The following is a 16,010-nucleotide window of genomic DNA, read 5'->3' as shown; positions in this document are numbered from 1 at the left end:
TTCTTCTGGCAGCCGGTGTAACTTTTGACAGAATTTGAGGGACACTATGCTTGGGAACCATGAGTGTCATGATCAGAGTATCACAAGGATTAGCTCACCTCTAGGTTGTACAAATAGCACATGGTTAATTGAAGGCTAATTTTACCCAACTTCACTTCAGAAAAGATATGGTCACCTTCATCCAAACCCTTAATTCCTCAAGCCTTCTAATGTTTGAAGGAACTCTGACATCTACAATTTTTATTAATTTTTACACAGAAGAAATGAACAAATGGACTTCTTCCACGACAGTAATGATGAGTTATTATTCCTAGAAAAAAAAAACCTACTGTTTAAATCAGCTACTAAATCAGACAGGAAATAGCAGTTTCTGCAGCATCTGCATAGCTTCAGGACACCCATTTATGCTGCTATTTGCAAAAAGCTGATGTCCATTCCAAACACTTGACAGACACCCTCCTGACTCCAACTGAGGCCACTACCCAGAGACTTTTTTCTTCTGCAAGCAACTTTCGTTTGTTCGAACTCAAGAAAGCTATTCTGTACTTTTGACATTTTTTTAAGTGGATGACACAGTATCCCTGAAGGGCTCCCCTGTTTCTAAGGCTTTTTACAGTCTTTTTTTCTAAATTCCCATTTCACGTTTTAAGTTTTTTGTGACCAGCTCATCATCCACGGGAGGAAAGCAACACTGCCGGCAGACCTGGAACGTGGGAGGAGGTACTGCTAATTACTGAGATTTTTCTGTTTTGTAAAACACATTGCCCTAGTCTAACGACGACATCTTTCCAACGCGCACCGCTTTTAGATCAGCAGGCCTCTGCCGTTTCCCACATGCAGTCACGCAGGAGAGCGGGAGAAGGCGGGCACAACCCGCCCCTTTCTGCGCCAGCAAGCCCCCCCCCACCGTGGGGATGGAAGCTGAGGTGCTTCTTCTTGGCTCCCGTCCCCTCCAGCTCCGCCAGACACCGCCGGCCCGAATCCTGTGGCGGGCCTGGCAGCGGGAAGCGCTGCCGCGACGCCAGGCCCCCCCTCACAGGCCCCCGCGAGGCAGCCCGGGACGCTGGCAGCCGGCTTCCCTCCTTTCACGGCCAGGCCCGGGCCCGCTCCCGCCGCCTCAGGGCGCCAAAGCCGAACCGAGCCGCCGCCCGGCCGCGCTACCGCAGAGAATGGGCGTGCGGCCAGCCAGCGCCGCGCATGCGCACAAGGACGGCCGCCCGCCGCCGCTCCCACACGCCTTCCTCGTCCCCACGGGACTGCCCCTACTGCACAGGCGCTCTCCCTCAGGACGCGCGGCCTTATCACGCATGCGCCTCACCGCCGCCGCGACTTTCCGGCGGGAAAATACACGGGGGTGCGCTGCCTAAACCGCCCCGGCGTGCAGCCCGAGCTTTGCGGGTTCTTCGTTCCTGCTCCGCCTCCCCCCGCTCTCCTCCGCGCATGCGCCACCTCCGCGGTTTCCTTGGCAGCTGTGATTGTTTTCGGCAGAACCACCTGCGCGGAGCTGCGGAGGGGGAGCGCGGGGTGAGGGAGAGACCACCGGCGGGGGGGAGGCAGGGCTGCTGCGGCAGCCGGCGGGTCGCGGCGGTGCCACGGAAGCGGACGGGGCCGACGTGAGTGATGCCCTCGCGCTGCGGGGGCACGGCGGGCGGGAAGAGCGGGGACGCGTCAGGCAGGGCCCGCGCCTCGGGCGGGGAGGCCGCGTACGGCTGGGGTCCCGCCGGGCGCTGCCGCCGCTCGCCCTAGTGCGCGGCTCCAGAGGCGGGTAGGCTGGGGCACGCCTCCCCACCGCTGTTCTCTCCCTCGGCTCCCCTTGCCGTTGTGCCGGCCCTCCCCTCTCCCGCCGCCGGCCGCTTCCCCCGCCTGGGGCGGGGGGGCTCGGCAGCCGTTACGGAGAGCGCTGTGGCGCGGCCGCTGGCGCGCGCGGGCGGTGTTAGGCGCCCGGGGACCGGGCGGCGGCGGGGCGGCCGGCGGCCAGCCAGCCAGCCCTGCCCTGGGCCTGGGGATGCGCGGGTGGCCTCGGCGCCCTCGGGGATATAGCGGGAATTGGGCCCCGCACCTCGCGGGGTTGCCGAGAGTAAGGCTGGGGGCTGACAGCAGGGGCGAGCCGAGCAGGCGCCGTGGGGAGGCCCCCCGTGTCTGCCGCCTCCTGGTCGCGGTGCAGGGCGGTGGCGCGAAGTAGCCCTGGGTGAAGCCGTAGCCCCTTGATGAGTATTTTTGTTGTTTCCCCGCTGGGTACAAGCTTTGTAGCTCACTCAGGTGAGACTGCGTGGTCAGTTTATACCGCGCGGCACGTGAAGGTACAGTGCTTCTCCATGCCTGACGTATTAAGCCCCAAAGCGGTGTTGCCTCGCTCGTGTGAGGAATGTGCATCTGCACATCGAATGCGATTAATTCCATCGGTTAGTCCAGCTGTGGCGTGTGCTAGGAATGTCCTTTGTATCTTTGTTGTTTACAACGTATTCCTCTACGCAAAGCAGAATGCCGCTTCGGAAATTAAATATTATGGGTGGTCTATTGATGAGAACCCGTTTTCGTAATTACGATCTAAGATAAGGCAGAGACTTAAAGTGTAGTAAACAATAAAAGTCCGCCGTATTTCCTTATACAGAACTGAAGTCCGTAGTTTTGCCTTCAGGGCAGAGAAAGAGTTTTCAACCTTCTGCTGACCAACAAAAGGTGCCAAATGTTCTGGGGAAAAAAAAACGGCAGTTACTCTGAAGCTAAAGCTTTCTTATACATTACTGTTAGAAAACTCAGATGGGTAGCACCAGTTTTTTTAAACATCTTTTAAATTAGTGTGACTACAAGGTTTTTACAGGCACATCTAAACTGGCAGAAAGCTACTGCCTTTTCATGAACAAAACCAGGTTGGTTTTTGTGTCTCATTTATCATTAGTGAAGAGGAACAGATTCAACTCGGTGTTACTTTGCTGTATAATTTGGAGTTGAAGTTTTTTCAGATCTCGAAGTAGTGATACCTACAGATAGCTGAATTAGAAACCTAGGAAAACCCAAGATTTCCCACTATGATGACTGATCTCATCTAAAAGATGGGAAGTAAACGAGGCCTGATGTTCTCCTTGTTTTCAGCCACGGAAGGTTACATTCACTTTTTGTGATAAAAGAAAAATGAGGGGTTTAGTTCATGAAAACCCTGAAGTGTGCAATTCTATTTTGTCAGCTTAGTTTCCTAAATGGTCCTAATTAGGCAGGAAATTTGTCACTTCCCGCTGTGTAGTGCAGATTCCGTACTCTCTGTTACATTATAGTATAGGTTTGATTTTTTATGGTTTTTTTTTTTTAGTGATCAATAAAAGTGTTTTTCGTGAATAGTGGGCTTTGTGGCATGTTTTAAATAGAGAGTTCCTATATTATGGATGCAGAATATAGCAACTCAGTGAATATTGTAAAATACTGTGAAAAGAGCAAGAATTTAATGTAGAATCACATCTGTAAATACAGATGGAGAATTAGAGAAGAGCAAATTAGATGATTTTCAGGAAGGTATGTAGTGATTCTTGGAACTTTGGGCTTCATTATTTTAATTGGCTGGAATATGCCACTGTTCCAAGTATGTACTTCTGTTATTCCTGGATTGTCTTACATTAACTAATATGGAAGAGATCAAATCCGATCAGGCAAAAAAGCATCTTACAAGATTAATCATAATGATAACTGAGTTTATTCAGATTGGGACACTGTGATTGCTGAACTTTGATATACCATTAAACCTCTCCTATTTTAAGGGGAGATTACACTGAGTAAACAGCCTTGTTCTTACCCTTGTTGATTAATGATCTATATTTACACAAGTCTAATGCACCATGCCAAAGGTCATGTAATTCTAAATTGGAAATGTGTCTAAAATAATAGCACTATCATTAGAGGACTTTATCTCTTAATTGTTTTGCCACAAGAGGATAGACTTTTATTGAATAAATAAAGGTAAATAGAAAATGATGCACTCACTGGTGAGTTTGGCAAATCTAGGCATTTTACAGAGTGCTGGTAGACATGAGGTAAGCCTAGCCTTTGGAAAGATGTTTGTTCCATTATAAGCAAAAGCATCTGCAAAATTAATTTACTTTTTTTTTTTTGTGGTATGATTTATTTAACCTTTGACCATAAAATTATTTCCATACTTGGAACAGGTATGCACTTGACTTATTTTGCTGTTGTGTTCTATGTTGTGTCTCATTTTTTGTTTTAAATTTGAGAGCACTTCAGCATTTCATTTGTTGTTTGTAACTAGTTTTTCTGAGGGGTGGTTGAAATCACTCAACTAATCATAAGAGACTTTTCCATGTTCCTGCAATCCTCAGTGAATGATTAAAGTGATAGAATCTGCTGCATTTTATAACTATATTTAGTTTTCTACTCTTTCAGATTATAAGTATTTTCTAGCCAGTTGTGAATTGACTACTTGAAAAGCAGTACTTAATAACTGTAGTACTTTTAAAACAGCCTTTTGGTATACTGAAGTATAAATTGCAAAAGCAGATTTATTTTTCAGTAATATTTTCTGTCTTCATTTCTTGTCAGAAGTGTTATTTTTAACTTGCTGTTTTAGTTGTGACAGTAAAGCTTTGCTTTATGAGTCAAAACATATTTTAGTTAGTGAAAATATTGCTACCTTGTCAGTGACACAATAAAGAACAAAACAATTTTTTTTTTTCTTCTTATGAATTCCCTTCTGGTCATCCTTGCTCATTTCAAACATCGGTAGATTGTTGGATACTTAGTATAAATGCTTTGCTTAATACATGAAATAAACTAATGGCACCTAGCAACTGACTAATCAGCACTTCTGTAAGCCCAAACCAACCCTAACACTTTGACTTTTTTTTTTTTATTAACTTGGTTTGGTTTGGCTAGCCAGCTGACCAAACTGGTCACTACTGTAGGTAGCAAACGTGAAAGGACCTGAGAGTATGTAGCCTGTGGGGGACAGGGGAGAAGCAAGTAACATTGTGAAAGAGATGAGGGGGATCTGTGCGTACGGTAGTGCAGATGCTTGAGGACCTAAGTGTAGCCTTGGCTCTTCCCTATACTGGTAAGATGCATGGCCAAGCGGTATGTTTGGCCCACTTTAATGCTATTAAACTCTCTTAGCCCCAAATCAGAATGGCTGTATGCAAACTGCCTATTAATAATAATCCGTACTAACTCCTAAACTGTACACGGGAATTGCTTGGGTGAGTGTTAGGTGGCTTGGACCAAAATGGTGCCAAGGATAATGCAACCATATAGCCTGGCAGTATTTAATGCTACATCTTAATTTATTAGGATATATGTAGTCTGGGTGTCCAGTGAATGTGAGTTAGTGGTGTCTAACAGGAGGTGTTACCTGGGGAGAACTTGGAGCTGTTGGCTGATGGGCTATTGGGGAGATAGGTACAATGATAGTTCGTTGCTAAGGGGAACATAACACATTCTTAGAAATCTAGGTTTCATTAGTTCCACTGTTTACAAAACAGCTTTTTGTATTAAAGATTTTGTAAAGCATTCTGAATTTTCTTGATGAAAAGATAAAGCTGTGTAATATTTTATTTGCCTTTATTTGCCTTCAAGCATTTGTAGGCTTTGCTCCACAACCGGGAGGGCCTAACATTTTTTCTTTTGAGAAATGAGTTTCATGTCATTGCTTGTCTGCTTTATGTAAAATACAAATGCTTTATGTAAACATAAATATTTAGAGATTTGTGATAAAGTTAGATTTGCTGGTGGATATTAATCTTTGCATTGAAAGCTATCGGCTGGCTACGATGTGACTTCCTTGATGATGCTGTCAGGATAGAAGCCTGATTAGAAAAGCTTCAATATAAATGTCTTCATGGGTCATTATTATTTAAATAAACTACAGGGGTTTTTAGAAGGCTGGAGGACTACCGTACTGAAGTATTTGGCTATTGCCCAGAAATACATAGCTAGTTAAACTGTTGTAGTGTTGGTTTTTATTTACTCTCAAATAACAAGTATCAGATAGACGCTGAGAATCCTGTGCTGAGATTTGATGGCAGAGAACTTCTAATAATTTAGACAAATAGTCTAGAAATAAATATTTCCTTAAAAGACCTGTAGTAATCCATGATATAAATTAGCATGCATTCAATTGTTAGCTTCAAGTCTATGAACCAGTTATTTTAATGGAAGTTGTTAATTACTTTAAATAGCATGGTGGATTCTAAGGAAGAAGCAGCTGCTGTGTTGAGCCACTTTTAACTGAGGACTGAAAATGCCAGCAGGTAAGAATACTTTGTGTTTGATTTCCAATATGTATTTTATAGTCAGAACTAGATGCAAATGATAGGAGTTACTTCTGTCTATAAATTTTTAATGCTGCATTGGCTCTGTTTTGAGTCCAGGTTTATAGAGGATTTTCAAAGTGTTGGGGTTTTTTTTTTTTTAATTTTTTTTTTATTTTAAATCTGGGGACTTTTGTAAAAATTGTAATGTCAATGGTAAATATGCTGTAGCTGAGGATTCAACAGCCTTTTTCAGTGGTGTGCCAGATTGCATTTTTAATTCTTTAGCTACAAATTAGGCATTATCTCAGGGGGGCTAGAACACCTACTGCTTCAAGGGTTAAAATGCTGCTGATAGCAGTATCACGATTCACGGAAAGGTAGGGACTCTCAGCTCCAGCTGATTTCGGATCAGTGCATGCTCCTGCCTCTTACAGATCTGTCTCAGGGTGGTGCTCCTCTGGGTTCCAGACTCAGTAAGAACCCAGAGTTGCAGCTTCTCCTGGAGACTATGTCACCTCCGTTATCAGTGTGCTACTGTTCATAAAAAGTGAAGGCAATAATTTGTCCTCTGCTTTGGCTAGCCCAAGTTTTGTGCTGATCCTGATGTGTTTGCTCTTCAAAATGCACTTTCTTCAGGGAACAGAGTAGACAGTGCTGACTTCAGCAACAAGTAGTAGCCTGGTGTGTTTGTACAATGTTGCTGAGTTACCCTTGTGTGGTTTATGTTGTCAGTGGAAATTCTTAACTGAACAGTAAGTGAATTTCTTGGTAGACTTTCCCTGATAAAATACTACTTGTCCTTTGCAATTTTAAAGCACGATTACGTACTTTTTTAGCAATGGTGATTATTGAGCTAGTGAGTCATACTCTAGATTTGTTTTTGTAGTTGAAAGTGAGGCAAAGGCAAAAACCAAAGTCCGCTTTGAGGAGATCTTCAGACATCATGCTGGCCTAACAGACACAAAGAAATCAAAGAAAAAGAAGTTTCACTCTCAAGAGAATATTATGGTGAGTTTGAACACATGCAAGCTTGCTTTGGTTGCCTTCCTTAACAGAAAAAAGGTCAGGAAAATGTATTGTAGAAAGGAGATGTAAGCATTTAAAAAAAAAAATTAGTATAATGTGTATTTCTGCACATATCCTTTGTTTTTGATGTGGCTTCTATTTGTTGCTTGTGTACCAGCAATGCATCTTTGTAATTTGGAAGTATGCCAAAATTATATAGAATAGAATACTGGTAAAAAGAAAGTGGCACATGCAGGCATGCACTTATTTAAAGTCTGCCAGTACTTTTTTTCCATTCACATTTTTCAGAAAAGTTTTAAGATTTTCAAATTCAGTATTGATTTTAGTGGGAGTTTGAGTGACGGGCTAGTAGAATTATGTCTGTAAAAGTATTTAATTTTAAGAGTACTGCATCTGTGTAATACAGGTACATCTGTGAATTGAGAACTGGTGTGAATTTATAATAATATTAGAGATAATCATTAACTTTATTCCATTTCCTAAAAATTACTGGTATAAGAATAAGAATTTTAAAACAATATAAACAACATTTGTGACTTGTAGATTAGGAATGATTCTATCACCCTGACCTTATGGTTCGATGACATTTTTCTTTGTGGCATTATCTCTCATTAAAAGAGCATCAGAGGTTCCTCTGAGTTATGGTTCATATTGTAGCTTTTTACCTGAACAGGGAAAAAATGTTTAATGTGAGTCCTATATATACTGATCACTGACTTACAATGTTTGGAATTTCTTCCTGTTAGGTTTTATATTTTCAGTCTTTTTTCTTACAATTGCATCCATACCAGATGCTGGAAGTGAATGTTCATCCTTTAATACTGATTGAAGACAAAGGAGTTGTATTTTATATAATATCAGAATGTTACATGTATTTATTATATAAAAATGTGTTCGGAATAGTTATATTAAACTTAGCGTTGCTATGCTGAAACATAGTTTTGTCTTTAGATTGACAATTTGAAGTTGATATTTGTGTGGATTTTTTTTATTTTGCTTTCCTTGAAGTATATGGTATTTAGTCAATAGCCTATACAAAGAATCAATGTGATGTCTAAAATACAGCATCGAGGAGTTAGAGCGTGGTTTTTTTCCTTTTTTTGCTGGCATATGTATAAACACAAGACTAAGTTCTTCCTTGGTTAGGTTTACTTTTTTGACGAAATGTGAGTTTTTAAATCTGTACTTTGTAAGTATGGTATAAGTATTTTTGAGCACATAATTGTATGTTCATATGCAACTACATATTACTTATAAATATTTTAAGCTTACTTTTGTTTTAAAATTGGTTTCCATTCCAGAAGTGTCTGATGTAAAACACTAGTGTCTGCTAGAAGAAAGCAGACTGCTTCTTTCCTTTGTCTTTACTGAACCTAGCTTTTCTTAGATAAATAAAACCTTTTCCATCATAGTCCACTGTTTGCTTGAAACCTGAGTTCTGGAGCTGCAGGAGGTTACTGTGATTTTAAATGACAGAATTGAGGGTAAGGAAATTGCCTGCTTGCCTCTGTGTGCTCATTACCTGGAGAGCCTGCCTGGAGAGAAGGGAAGCAGCCTGACTGGAAGAGGAAAGGCTGTTATCAGTACGGCAGGATGAGTCTGAAGTCACAACTGATAGGAATGAGGGGCTTGTAATGGGGGTGGAGATAGACATCAGCTGTGGCCAGTGAAAGGTCTGCTTTGTTGTTCAATAGCCACAGGTGCAGTGGGTATGAGGCCTGAAGGCATGGCTGAAAAAACAAGCAATTGGGACACAGTCAGAAAGTGAATTTGCTAGCCCTGGAAGGGTCCAGGGCTAACAGCCACTATAGTTACTTTTTACCAGTTGTGCCTCCTGTTACAAGGTGTTAGAATGAGGCAAGTCTCAGACCAGGCAATGCCCAGATACATTAATCCCTCTAAAGTCAGTGTGAAAATGGTTGAGTTTCTTTGATTCAATGTAAATTCATGGTAGAAAAGAGATTATTTAACTTGGAAAATGTCAGTGAAGTTTTCTACCAGGTGAAAAGCAAGATCCCTTTATGGAGGCAAGAATTTCTTCCCTAGACTGTAGTCTGACCAGTTTACAATATTGGGATGGGCATGCATTGATAACTAAGGTTTTGTATTCAAAGCAGAACTGCAACAGATTTATCCCTTTGAAGCTTTTTACTTCCTACCTCACTGAGTCTGCTCCTTCCCCCTCTTCATAAGGCCCTGGATGACAGGTTGGAGTCTGGAGTTTCATGAGGGTACAGGTAACGGGAGTCTATCTCCAGGCTTGAAAATCCTTGTATTCTTTTGGGTGAGATGGTGTTTTACAGGTTTCTTCTGACTAATTCAGTACTTTAGCTTCTGTCTTAGAAGTAAAACACAACCTGCGGAGTTTTGAGGTTATAGGATTTTCCCAGGGTCTGTTTCATAGCCCAATTTCTTCTATAAGCTGACAGGCACTGAATAATTGTTGAGATTTCCACTGGTTTTTAGCACTTTGTTTCTTATATTTAAAATAGGAGAACTGCTAATAGTTGACTATCTACTTGACCTACATATTTTCTCAATGGTTTCTGTTAAAATTTGGTGAAACTTCTCCAAGCCCATCCTATCTGTAATTTAAAGTTCTTCTAGCTTTGAGCATCTACATTTAGTAGTCTTATATGAGCAATGGCAGTAAAATTGGTTCCCTAGTGCATTAAAATTTTCTTAAACATCCCACCCAACTAGCCAGCACCATAAGTACATCATTACCAAATCAGTTGTAAGTAAATGGTCTTGTACAACCGGTACATATCAGCCCTTCAGTGGGCTGGTAATGTCCATTCCTAATTTTTCAAGGCGTGCCTGTATTATGGGAAGAAGTTCAGGTACCTCTGTAAATGTGGTTATCTGAGTTTCTGGATACCCTGGGCAAAATCACTTGATGTGTTTCCACTCAAGCGTATTTGAGAAGCTTTTTAAAAGGAGTGAGATTATTAAGCGTTGTCCCTGCTGTTCAGCTCTGGAACACAAATGGCAAGGGACATGACCTGGGGTAGGTTCATTGTGGTACAAGGCTTGTGTGTTAGCCCACCTGTGTGCATCTTGGCTGCTGCCCGTCTCTTGCTTCAATCAAGCTAGTAGTGCAAGTAGGTCTGTTCTCAGGGAAGGGTGCTTCCTCTGCTCTGTTGTCGTAATGTGGCCATGGAACTGTTTTGGAAAAAAAAAAAAAAAAGCCTTCCCATTTGTTCCATGCTTTAAGCTGTGGAGGTCAGGTTCAGGTCAGCAACACTCTGAGGTTACTCCAGAGACAGGCCTATCCTCTAAGCTGATTTTCCAGCCTAACTGCTTTTTCTAACAGTTCAAGTGTGTTTATATAAGGACGATTGCTCAGTTGATATCTCTGTCCTGCATTTTGGACAGAGAATCTATACTGGTATCCCTGCCTCTGCCTGACACCTAATCTGATGGTTTTTATGAACCTCTTGGCTTTTACTTTATTGTTTTGTGACTCCCTCCCATCTTTCCTCTCTGTTTAATTACATCATGTAATTACAACATGTGGAAAAAGTGGCCTGAGTTAAGATTATACAGGCTATGTATCTGAGGAATTTGGGTTTGAGATGCTGAAGCAGCTTTGTGCTGCCTGCAGTATCTATTAATGTTCCTGGAATTTGCTGTAGCTTGAGATTGTGTTTTATTTCATTATGAGGATATTCTGTATTTTTTTTTTCCTATGAGTAAATTTGCTATAATTAAGTGATTGTGTGTTGCTACTATTCATGACACACACTTGTGGACATATGGTTTTGTTTGTAGGTATTATAAATAACAAGTTCTAGTAAATATTTCAAGCAAGTTTTTGCAGCAGCTAGGTTTCTTTGAAGAAGTGATTCTTGAATATCAGAGTTATTTTAGAAACTCTTGAACGGGTCAAAGACGAGGGCTTTTTGTTTAGGATTTCTCAAAGAATTCTGCTTTTTGGTCTTAATGGATTAATGGTCTATCAAAGGCAAAAATTAGCATGACCTTAGTTATTGGTCACTGTTGGGTCTTAATTGCCAATGTGTTTTAACCTTCATTCCTTGTACTCTGCAGTTCAAGCTGTTCATAGAAATGCAGATAAGGAAGTGGACAATCTGTTAGAAAGCATTATTTTGGTTTTTTAGTTTATACAAAGCTGCTTGCTCTAACATTTTTTTTTTTTAATTTCCCTTACTCTGCTCTGTATTTCAAGTTATTTATATGAAATCTTCCACATCCTCTTAAGTCATTGATTTATGAATAAAGAGGAAGTTACTGGTCTATTTAAGCAAGTAAAAGATGAAGGTACAAAGACAGTTTTTTTCATGATTTGATATTGAGATAATTAAACTATTTTTAGACATAGGATGCTAAAAATAAAGATACCTACTGAAAAGATACATGAATGGCTTTAGATTTTTCTGATATATTAAATAAGCATACTTGGATGAAATTCTAGACACTTTCTTTTTTTAACTCATACTTTATTAAGACTGTTGTTTAATATGTAGCATTAGTAAGTCTAGTTAGAGCATTTTTAAGCTTTGTCTCTGGTTTCAGACATCAGCTTTTATTTCTGTGTTAAACTTTGTCTTGGTGTATTTTTCTTGTCACAGTGCTTTTATTTGACAATTTTCCTGTACAAATAATAAACTTCCTTGATATTTTTTCTCTTATGTGTTTTTACTCATGTACTTCAAACTTTCCTTTCTTTTTTCTCCCTTCTCCTTCTTCATTACTTATAATACTCTCCATGTTCTCTCTTCAAACGTCAGATGTGAATAAAACAAAATAGTGATGGTTTGCAGGCTCACATAATTGAGGGCATACAATATGGAGGCAGACTTGCACATTGAGTGTTCTCTTCTTTCTAGTCATGGAATATTATTCTTGCAGGTGGTCATTTTTAAGTCAGGATGCATCCTCCAAAGCATGATTGCCATTGCAACTTCATTTTCTTCTTATAAGCTTGTACATTTTGGTGATCACTTATTACATATATTGTTCTTTCTTAAAAATGTTTGAGGCAAACATGCTTCTGTAACTGGGAGAAGTATCCCAGCTAGAAGGGGAAGATGTCTGTGTTTGAGGGAGAAAGATGGTCTTGGCAAAGAAAAGATTGTTTGGAGATACTTTTATTTTCACCAACTTTTTTTTTTTAAAAATTTGCTTTGTGTTTTAAAGTCCTTTCTAATGTTTCGTGTGGAGACTCGAGACAGTTTTATGTAAGACAGAGTAAATGAGCCTCAGCGACTTTATAGACATTCCGTCAAGGAACAGAGAGACATCTGTGTGTTGAGCTCCTGACAGAATTAGGCCTTAGTAATTTGTTGTGTTATTTGGAGTTATCATAGAGTCATAGAATAGTTTGGTCTGGAAGGGACCTTTAAAGGTCATCTAGTCCAACCCCCTGCAATGAGCAGGGACATCTTCAACTAGATCAGGTTGCTCAGAGCGCTGTCCAGCCTGGCCTTGAATGTCTCCAGGGATGGGGCATTATAACTTTTAGTAACCAGGAATGGAAACCTGAACACGGGAGGAAAGTTTACAATGTGTTTTCTAAAAAACACCAAAAACTGGCAGGAGTGCACAGACAAATGCATTAGCTGAAATTTATCTTAGCTGTTTTTACTAGACTGGTCTTTAGATCAACTATTTGTCATTCTACTAAGAATAATGTGGTGGGTTTCTTTCAACTTTATACTTAAAAAGAGTTTTAATGGAAATCTGTTTTTCAATTTTAGCATTTTTAAATATAATTTCATTGTCAAACTTTGGCAAGCACCTTTCAGTAAAAGAGACTACAAACAACTGAGTCTGAAGCCTGTCTCTAACTTGTATTTTAAATGGATGAAAATACTGGATTTCATGCTGTATGCATTCTTGAAGTCTTCCATAGTCTAAAGCATTGGCATCTGTTTATGGAGTAGGCTTGTTGATTTATTTTTTTACTGGATATACATAAAAGTAACTTAAAAACATAGTGAAACAAAATTGAGGATGAAGTGCCCAAACACAAAATGTTTTTTTCAGTGTGAATTTTCTGTTGCCTTTCAATCTGTCACTTGTTAATTTTAAACAAGAAAATAACTCGATCTTTGATTTCATTTTACTTCCTGTAATGTTGCTAAAGAAATAACATAAAGTACTATGTTTATCCTTAGGACATGATTTTGAGTACAAGTATGTTTTACGTTGTTTTCATTTATAGCTTGACACCTTTAGAAGTAATATTGATCTAGCTAAGGAAAGTGTGAATGATGAAGCAATTATAAACAACACATATAATCCTGAAGAAGAGAGTCCCCGGTTTACAAAAAATAAACTGAGAGAGAAAGCCTCAATTGCAGAGAAAATAAACAATGATATTGTTAGTGGAGAGGAGAACAAACAACCAAAGTCTAACAAGAAGAAAAAGAAATCACTGTTACAAGAACAACTTAATGAGGAGGAAAATTTATATGAAGCTAAATTGGAGAGTTTTGAGAAAAAGATTAATGATTTTCCAAAGAAGAAAACAAAAAGTAAATCACAAACAGATGTCCCTCATCAAGAAGGTGATAGAAAGATTAAAAATTCCTTGACTGAAGCAAGAAATGTAACTGAATTAGAAGAAGAAGAAGAGCTAATTCGAGCCTATCAGCTGCATGTGGCGGAGGATGAGGCAAATGCAATTAAAAAGAAAATAAGAATGAAACTTAAAGAACAGATGTCTGAATTTACCTCCACTGTTCAAAGCCATGAAGTTGTATTGAACAATGAAGTGGGCAAAAAGAAGAAAAAGAAGAAAGAAATAGCAGCTTTAAGTGAAGCCGAAACAAGGTACCATGATAAACAGTATACCGTGTGTCTGTGAATCTTAAGTGAAATGTTTCATTTTGTTTTAAGATAGGCAGAAGCTTTCTGATAAACTGTACATATTTTCTAAGTGATGAACTGGATGATTCTGTTATGAAAAAATATTACCAAATACTCTTTAAAAAAGCCATCAAGATTAATGTTTAACTAAAAAAAAAAATATCCTCCGTTACTACCTGATGCTTATTTTCTGTGGAACTCACTCTTAACTAACCTAAGGTAATTTTGTGCATGGTTTTTTAGTGATGAATGATGGCCCTGATCCAGCAGAAGAGTATTAGCTTAGCTCTATTCCCATGAATGGTTCTGCAATTATCTGAAAATTAGGGGGAAATCAGGTGGGGAGAGAAATGAAAAAGGCCAGACACTAATGCTTTTTCAAGATATACAGATGATGAGTTGCAGAACTAAAGAGGAAATTTTAAGTTGGTTAATAATGGTAATGAGCAATTGTATCCATATATGCAGTAGAATGCAATTCCTGACAGGAATCTATTACATTGCAGTGCAATGTCCCTTTCTGAGCTACAGCACCATCCAGTAGAAGATGGCAATGAAAATCAGTCATTGGAAGAACAGAAACTGGAGGAAAGCATGGAAAAACAGAAACCTAAAGCAAAGAAAGTTAAAAAGAAAACCAGAAAAGGTCTGCCAACAGTCTTTCTTCTTTTATTTTTTTTTATTTCACTGCTACAGAAATATTTGTCTATAGTAGTAACGCAGAAGTGATTGAGCTGTTGAAGTTACTTACGTTTCTTTAGTTACTTAATTGTATTTGTGTTCTTCCAATTCCGAGCCTAATTTGTAAGGAAGTTTATTTGATGTATCAATCTAAAATCTTGAGAATTCATTTCCTGTAAATAGTTTTGAAATTGATAAATAGTTAAAAAGTGGTTTTTTAAGCACAAGATAATAATATTATATATACCACCTTTACAGTGTATTACTTAGATGCATATTCTAACTGTATTTTTATTATTTTATCATTTTTATTTACATTATGCTGTAAATTGTGTGTCACCACTGTTTTAACCTGATGCTCAGTTCAAACATAAGGAATGCTTTTTCACGCAACACAGTCGAATTGGAGAATTCATTTCCTCAAACATTGTGGAGGCCAAAATAAGAAATGAGTTTAAAAAATTGAGATTACAGAAATTGATGAGGAATAGGTCTTTTGATATCTGGTAAGCATGGTGGTCTCACTTGTAAATGAGGAAGTTCTGAAAACAATGTTTGGTAAATTCGGGGAAAAATGCACATGGAGAAAGCATCAGTTTCTGCTTATCTTGTTTTTTACATTTTCCTTAAAAAACCCCAAACAACCAAACAAAACCTACTATAGGCTGTATTCCAGAGCACGATATTGAACTGTATGGATTTCAAGTCATTGTGGCACAGAAGAAGCTATGTCAATCAAGAGGAACACCTCGGATTTTAAAAAAAATGTTTCTTAATAGGAATCGGTTATGTTAATTAATGTATGAACATACACATGAATAATATATGTTTAAAATGCTGCAAATTTGATAATTTTGTTTTAACCTATTACGTAAAGGACATGTTAAATATTTTTACTTTACTATTGATTGCTAAGACCATACAGAGCATTTTTACTCCTTTAAACTGTCAGTAGTGGAACATAGTAACCTCTATTTAATTTGTTCCTATTTCTAGAAGAAAATACACAAGTTGCTGTAGAAAATGACGAGGAAATGAAGAATTCAGAAATCTCAACTCAGTCTAAATTTGGTTTTGATGATGGTCGTGTGTTGGGAGTTTATATCCATCGATCTGATCGACTTAAAACTGATCTCCTGGTATCTCATCCCATGGTTAAAATCCATGTTGTTGATCAGAGAAGTGGCTTATACGTCAAGAAGGATCATAGGTGAC

General features: G+C 39.3%; 1 protein-coding gene across 11 annotated transcripts in view; it reads left to right on the top strand.

Annotated features, from left to right (window-relative positions):
• The first annotated feature begins 1,327 nt into the window (after nucleotides 1-1,327).
• The window catches only part of AHI1 (Abelson helper integration site 1), a 100,137-nt gene continuing 85,454 nt past the window's right edge, over nucleotides 1,328-16,010 (top strand). For 4 of the 11 annotated variants that reach the window (XM_052784435.1, XM_052784439.1, XM_052784440.1 and 1 more), the window contains exons 1-6: nucleotides 1,358-1,524; nucleotides 6,177-6,248; nucleotides 7,138-7,259; nucleotides 13,468-14,078; nucleotides 14,621-14,760; nucleotides 15,792-16,005. In XM_052784435.1, coding sequence (XP_052640395.1) covers nucleotides 6,239-6,248; nucleotides 7,138-7,259; nucleotides 13,468-14,078; nucleotides 14,621-14,760; nucleotides 15,792-16,005 — 1,097 coding nt within the window. In that variant the 5' untranslated portion in view covers nucleotides 1,358-1,524; nucleotides 6,177-6,238. Of the gene's footprint in view, nucleotides 1,525-1,544; nucleotides 1,614-1,712; nucleotides 1,766-2,317; nucleotides 3,508-6,176; nucleotides 6,249-7,137; nucleotides 7,260-13,467; nucleotides 14,079-14,620; nucleotides 14,761-15,791; nucleotides 16,006-16,010 lie in introns of those variants that run through there. The other 7 variants (XR_008234766.1, XM_052784436.1, XM_052784437.1 and 4 more) reach the window with 5 other exon arrangements.

Source organism: Harpia harpyja, chromosome 4, assembly GCF_026419915.1.
Source record: "Harpia harpyja isolate bHarHar1 chromosome 4, bHarHar1 primary haplotype, whole genome shotgun sequence".
NCBI lineage: Eukaryota > Metazoa > Chordata > Aves > Accipitriformes > Accipitridae > Harpia > Harpia harpyja.
Note: the sequence above shows the minus strand (reverse complement) of the source record. Positions and strands in the feature narration are given on the sequence as shown.